Source organism: Lichenostomus cassidix, chromosome 26, assembly GCF_008360975.1.
Source record: "Lichenostomus cassidix isolate B80296 chromosome 26, HeHo_3.0, whole genome shotgun sequence".
In the NCBI taxonomy this organism is placed as follows: Eukaryota; Metazoa; Chordata; class Aves; order Passeriformes; family Meliphagidae; genus Lichenostomus; species Lichenostomus cassidix.
This window is the reverse complement of record NC_139506.1, coordinates 4,535,113-4,541,533: the sequence shown is the minus strand read 5'-3', so window position 1 is coordinate 4,541,533 and position 6,421 is coordinate 4,535,113. Positions and strand designations below refer to the sequence as shown.

The 6,421-nt window shown below is 53.2% G+C and overlaps 1 protein-coding gene across 2 annotated transcripts in view; it reads right to left on the bottom strand.

Annotated features, from left to right (window-relative positions):
- Nucleotides 1–59: 59 nt before the first annotated feature.
- The window catches only part of CNTN2 (contactin 2), a 29,957-nt gene continuing 23,595 nt past the window's right edge, over nucleotides 60–6,421 (bottom strand). For both annotated transcript variants that reach the window (XM_085082766.1, XM_085082767.1), the window contains 6 exons: nucleotides 5,845–6,079; nucleotides 4,998–5,113; nucleotides 4,490–4,676; nucleotides 4,102–4,214; nucleotides 3,824–3,992; nucleotides 60–2,527 (listed from right to left, as the gene is read on the bottom strand). In XM_085082766.1, the coding sequence (XP_084938892.1) occupies nucleotides 2,418–2,527; nucleotides 3,824–3,992; nucleotides 4,102–4,214; nucleotides 4,490–4,676; nucleotides 4,998–5,113; nucleotides 5,845–6,079 (930 nt within the window). In that variant the 3' untranslated portion in view covers nucleotides 60–2,417. The remainder of the gene's footprint in view (nucleotides 2,528–3,823; nucleotides 3,993–4,101; nucleotides 4,215–4,489; nucleotides 4,677–4,997; nucleotides 5,114–5,844; nucleotides 6,080–6,421) is intronic.

Sequence of the window (6,421 nt, the reverse complement as noted above, 5' to 3'; positions counted from 1 at the left end):
TTGCATGAAAACTAAACCAGGCACTTTCCAGAGGGGATTATTTTTATTTTTTTTGGGGGGGGAGAAATTGGGAATGACCCATCCCAGCAGGCTCGGGGTTAATGGCTCAGATCCCCCCTGAGCTGCTCCATCTGCAGGACCCTCCGGGCTCTTTGTCATGGAAATTCCAGCGGCTCGAGCCCAGCTGGGATCCCCAAATCCAGCAGGATGAAAGCTCTCCCTGCTCTGCTGGGGAGAACCAAAAATCTCCTTCATCTTTGGGTTGCTTTTTTTAATTTCTGACGGGAGGCAGCTGGCCGGAGCAGGGAAAATTATCCATAATTTTAATTTTTGTGTGAAGAAGGTCGAGGGCTGGGATGGCCAGTGGGGTCCAGCTGTCAGAAAGAGCCTCTTAATGGCTTTTTTTTTTAGGGAATCTCTTTGATTTTCCAAGGAATATTAAGGATTGGGGATTGTTATTGGGAATCTCTTTGATTTTCCAAGGAATATTAAGGATTGGGGGTTGTTATTGGGAATCTCTTTGATTTTCCAAGGAGTATTAATTATTGGGGGTTGTTATCTGCAGGAGAAGGCAGGAAAAGGGAATAGCAGAGCTCAGCGCAAGGAACTGAAACAAAAACCCTTGGAAAAGCATCCCCATCCCTCCTTTTCCCATCTCCCCCTGAAAAATCCTCTTTTCCTAATCTCCACCCCTGAATTCCCACCATAAACAGCTGAAATTTAGGGAATTTCTGCTCGGAATTGGTGCCTGAACTTTTTTCTCCTGATTTTTCACCGTGATGATGGAAACCCTGAATTCTGTAGAGCTCCTTCCCTCTCTCCATCCTCCATCCAAATCCTGGGAATTCCGGTTTTCTCCCTGCTCCCAACACCTTTACCCCCTGGGCTTTATTTTGGGAAGCTCCCAAAGCGGCTTGAAGGAAAAATTCCCATTTTTTTCCTCCTGTCAGTGGCTCTGGCTGGGTTTAAAGATGGATTTTTGTCGTTTCCTGAGGTCCAAACGCTGGATTTGCATCCAAATCCTTCATGGTTTTCCCACCCCTGGATAAAGGGAATGGCAGAAGGGATTGAGCAAAACTGGGATTAACCAAACCCGAGCTGCTGTGTCTGCAGAGGGATTTTCTGGGCTAAAAATGTGAGGAATTGGCATTTAGTGAGAAAATTGCAGCCAGGAAATTCTGGGATTGGGACAACCCAGGCTGGCACTGTTCTCTCTGGGATTGAGGAATTCCAGGCAGGGAAAATCACTGAAAAAAACCCTGAATTTTTAGGGAAATCCCTAAAAACCCCCTTGGGATCAAACCAGCAGCAACATCAACGGATTGTTGATAACTTTGGTCAACTGCTTTACTGGGAGACAGAGTTTTTAATGGCAACATCCATTCCCGACCAGCCCTGGGAATCAGCATTCCCGCTTTTCTGGATTTCCTGGAATCCAGAGCTGCCTCCCCCCATGGATCTTTGCAGTCCCAATCCCAGCCTGGAATTTCGGCTGGCTGAGTTCTTGGGGAGATGAATCCAAGTCCGAATTTTCCTTCTCGTCCCAGCGGTGATTTCCTTGATTCCCCAGTTTTTGTTTTAATTTTGTCATTTTTGAAAATTCCTTCTCTAAGCCCCTCTGGAATTGGATTTATTGACTGTTTTTAGGCAGAATTAGGGATTCTGGGAAAGAATCTCCGTTTCCTTTTCCAATTCTCCCCAGACAGAGAGAAAAGCAGCAAACAGGATGACAAATCCACCCCAAAATCACGTGGATAACACGGAATTTTCACCTCCCAGCTGAGCCAAACCCCAGGCTGGGGCTGTGGGTGAAATCAGAGTGGTAAAAAAATCTTTCCAGGCTGGGGCAGAGCTCAATCCTCCCGTGGCTTTGTCTTTTCGGGGTGATTCCAGCAAGATTTGGCTCTTTTTTGGGGGGGAAAAGGATCAGTTTTGTCCCAGGAATGCTCGGAGCTGGGATGGGTGTGGAACATGCTGGTCCCTGAACTCCTTCAGTCCCCGTCCTCCCCCACGGAATTCACTGTACAGAGTTAAAAAAAAAGTCAAATTTAGCAGTCTGGTTATCTCACACATGGCTTCGTAAGGCAGAAAAACCTATGGATACAGTGGGGGGGATTTGGGGTTGGGGCAGTTGGCTGCAGAATTCCCGGAGAATTCTTCGTTTTTCCTGGTTTCCTTAAAAAAATCTCTCAATCGGTTAAAGACCCACAAAAGCTTTTGTTCCTCCAAACCAAAAAAAAAAAGCTGTTTTTTTCATTCCTCCTCCCTTCCAACCGCGAAATCAAATCCTCTCCCCGCGGTGCCGCCAAAGTGGTCCGAAGTGGGAATTTTTCCCCAAAATTTTCCAAAATTTTCCAGATTTTTTGCGTCGTTTCCGCCGGATCGGGAGGAACTTGTCCGGAGTGTGATGTCCCAGCTCAGAGCTCCAGGGAGCTGATCAGGGCCACCATCAGCAGCGAGTTGGTGGTCACCACCACGGCGTGGGGCACTGGCCGTGTCCCCGAGTCCTCCACCATCATGCTGGTCCCTGGAAAAACAGGGAACGGGGAAGGAGCGGCTGTGGGGTGGTGTGGAAACCACAGGGAATGGAGGGAGGGTTTTGTGGGGTTTTTTGTGGGGTTTTGGGGCTGGGAATGGGAATTTGGGGTGGGAGCTGAGTGTTCAACCCTGAATTAAGGGAATTTGCTGCCCCACGGAGCTGGGATTGCACTCCTAGTGGGAATCCTAGTCTGAGGGAGTTTTTATCTCTGAACTCTGGGGAAGTTGGGTGTTGTGGGGTCTGAGGCTGCAAATCCTAAAGGTGGTTCAGGGGAATTGAGGGAGGTGGGGTTTTGTGGGGTTTTTGTGTGTTTGGGGCTGAAAAAACTCCCAGGAATGCTGGGAATGGGAATTTGGGGTGGGAGCTGAGTGTTCACCCCTGAATTAGGGAATTTGCTGCCCCATGGAGCTGGGATTGCACTCCTAGTGGGAATCTTACTCTGAGGAAGGTTTTAGCTCTGAACTCTGGGGAAGTTGAGTGTTGTGGGGTCTGAGGCTGCAAATCCTAAAGGTGGTTCGGGGGAATTGAGGGAGGTGGGGTTTTGTGGGGTTTTGTGGGGTTTTTGTGTGTTTGGTGCTGATAAAACTCCCGGGAATGCTGGGAATGGGGACAGGGGAACTCCTGGCTTGGAGCTGTGGGGTCTGTGGAGAACCTTGGAATTTGGGCATGGAGTGGGTGTGGCCAGAGGAGCACAGGGATTGGGTGTGGTTAGAGATCACATGGGATGGGTGTGGTCAGTGCAGTGAGTTTGGTCAGTGGTATGAGTGGGGTCAGTGAATGGGTGTGGCTGGAGGAGCACATGGCTTGGTGTGGTCAGTGAATGGGTGTGGTCACTGGATTACCAATTGGTCACCAATTAATGGGCATGGTCAGTTAGTGGGTGTGACCAGAGGAGCACATGGGTGGGTGTGCTCACTGGAATGGGTGTGGTCAGTGGATGAGTCGTCAGTGAATGGATGTGGCCAGAGGAGCACATGGATGGGTGTGGTCAGTGACTGGGTGTGGTCAGTGGATGGGTGCGGTCAGTGAGCAGGCGTGGCTGAAGGAACACGTGGCTGGGTGTGGTCAGTGACTGGGCGTGGATGGGTGTGGTCAGTGACTGGGTGTGGCTGGAGGAGCACATGGAATGGGTGCGGTCAGTGACTGGGTGTGGATGGGTGTGGTCAGTGACTGGGCGTGGTCAGTGACTGGGTGTGGCTGGAGGAGCACGTGGAATGGGTGCGGTCAGTGACTGGGTGCGGTCAGTGACTGGGCGTGGTCAGCGTGGCCGGAGTGGCGCAGTACCGCTGTTCCTGAGGATGTGCACTTCCGCGGGTGTCCCGTCCCCGCCCGGCCCCGTCACTCGGATCTGCACGAAGGCGTGCGTGAAGTCCTCGGGGATGGGGATGTCGATGCGGCTCTTGCTGGCCAGGTACAGCGTGGGGGCCGAGTGCGAGTCCTGCCTGTAGAGCATCTGCGGGAACGGGGAGGGCTGGGAACGCTGGGAATTCCCTGGGATTCCCTGGGATTCCCTGGGATTCCCTGGGGTTCCCGGGGTCGCTGCCCAGCCCCGCCCGCCGTACCTTGTACCCTGTCACCGCCGACTCGTCCGCCCTCGCCACCACCGGGTCCCACTTGATGCTGACCGTGGAGCCCGAGAAGGTCCAGGAGATGTTCCCAGGTGGCTTTTTCGGGGCTAAGGGGTGCAGAACGAGACAGGGATTTGGGAGAAATCAGGGAGTAAATCCAGGAGTGAGGAGAAGGCTGTGCCATTCCCAACCACCCCCAAGCCTCGGCACGGCTGTCCCCACCGTGGTCAGTTAAAGGACACCAAACCAAAACACCAAGATCAAAACTGGGTGATTTTGGGGATGCTGTGGAGCCCAGAGAATGCGGGAATTCCCAGGGAATGCGGGAATTCCCAGGGAATGCCCAGGGAATGCGGGAATTAGAAGGGTCGGGCTGACTCACGGGGCCTGGTGGTGGTGACGTTGGTGGAGGGGCTGGGCGGTCCTGTCCCCGCGCGGTTGTAGGCTCGGACAGACACGTGGTAGGTGGTGCTGGGGTTCAGGCCGGTGACGTGGGCCGATGTCACCAGCCCCGCTGTCCTCACCCTGTCAGCAGCCTCCTCCTTGTCCCCGTCCTTCCAGTACCGGATCTGGGTGGAAAAGGACGTGATGGGTTTGGGAAGAAATCTGCAAATCCTAAAATCAGCCCATCCCGAAGAGCCTTTGGGGTTTCTTTCTGTGTATTTTGCTTTGTGTGAGCTCAGGAATGAGGCCACGGCCTCCTGGGAAAGTCAGGCAGGAAAAATAGTATTTTTCCCTCATAATCTCCTGCAAGAGCAGTGCAACCCAGTTAATTATGGGTGTTAATTATCCCCCACCTCTGGAATCAAAATGTTGTTTCACCTCATGAGTTTTCCTTGCTGGGAAGGAAGAAACTTCTCAATGTCTCCCATTCCCAGGGAACCTCCTACCTCATATCCCAAAAGCACTCCTGTCACTTCCCCCTGCTCCACAGGCTCCCAGGACACGTCCATCTCCGAGGACAGCACGGACTTGGCGATGACCCTGTAAGGAGCCACTTTGGGCTCTGAAAGACAGGAATAAAATCCTTTTCCTGAACAAAAGGTTTTCCTGCAGCAGCATCATCCCGCGGGCAGACAGCTGGTGTTGTGGCACGGAACGAGGGGAAGGGATTTAGGGACTTAAGGGACAAGCGGGGTCACAGCTGTGAGCTCTGGGATCTGTGTCTGCCCTGAGGCTGGGCTTAGGGAATCCGTAGGGAATTGTCTCCCTGTGGGTTTGGAGAGGATGGATGTGCTGGAATTGCGGTTTTGGGAACCAGAGGAATGTCAGCTCCTGGGTGGATGTGGCTCTGCAGGGATCTGGCTGAGGAATGGCAGTGGGGTGGGAAAAACAGGGAATTCTGAGTCTCTGCAGCTGTGGAATGGTTTGGGTGGGAAGGAGCTTGAGGGTCATCCAATTCCACCCCTGCCATGGCAGGGACACCTCCACTGTCCCAGGATGCTCCAAGCCCTGTCCAGCCTGGCCCTGGACACTTCCAGGGGCAGCCACAGCTTCCCTGGGAATCTGTGCCAGGGTCTCACCACCCTCCCAGCCAAGAATTCCTTCCCAAATCCCATCCATCCCTGCCCTCTGGCAGTGGGAAGCCATTCCCTGTGTCCTGTCCCTCCATCCCTCATCCCCAGTCCCTCTCCAGCTCTCCTGTCACCCCTTTACACCCCAGCAGAGACTCTCAGATCACCCCGGATCCTTCCCTTCTCCATTCCCATCCATTCCCATCTCCCTGCTCCTCCTCACCCTCCTCAGCCGAGTACACGATGGCCGTGAGGCTCTCAGGTCCTTCCCCTTTCCTGTTGTAGGCTCTGATCTTCACCTCGAAGGGCGTGTAGGGCGCGATGCTCTCGTTGCGGTACACGAAGTGCAGGGACTCGGCGTGTGGCACCCGCGCCGTCAGCCACGCCTGGCTGCCCTTCCTCCGGAACGACACCACGTACCCAAAGCCCTCCCCGTTCTGGTAATCCCGGAGGGTTGGCTGGGAAGAGAGAGGGAGCATCAGTCCAGCCAGACCAGGCTTTGGCTGATCCAAAATGGGGCAGCAGTGCTGATTTCCTGACTGAAATGTGGGCTTGGTCTGTCCAAACCAGACTTTGGCTCATCCAGACTGGGGTGGTGATGCTGATTTTCCAAAGGAAATGTGGTTTTTGTTTGTTCAAACCAGTCTTTGGCTAATCCAAACTGGAATAGCAGCACTGATTTCCCAGTTTCCTGAAGGAAATGTGGGTTTGGTCCATCAAAACCAGCCTTTGGCTGATCCGAACTGGGACAGCAGTGCTGATTTCCTGAGGGAAATGTGGGCTTGGTCTGTCCAAACCAG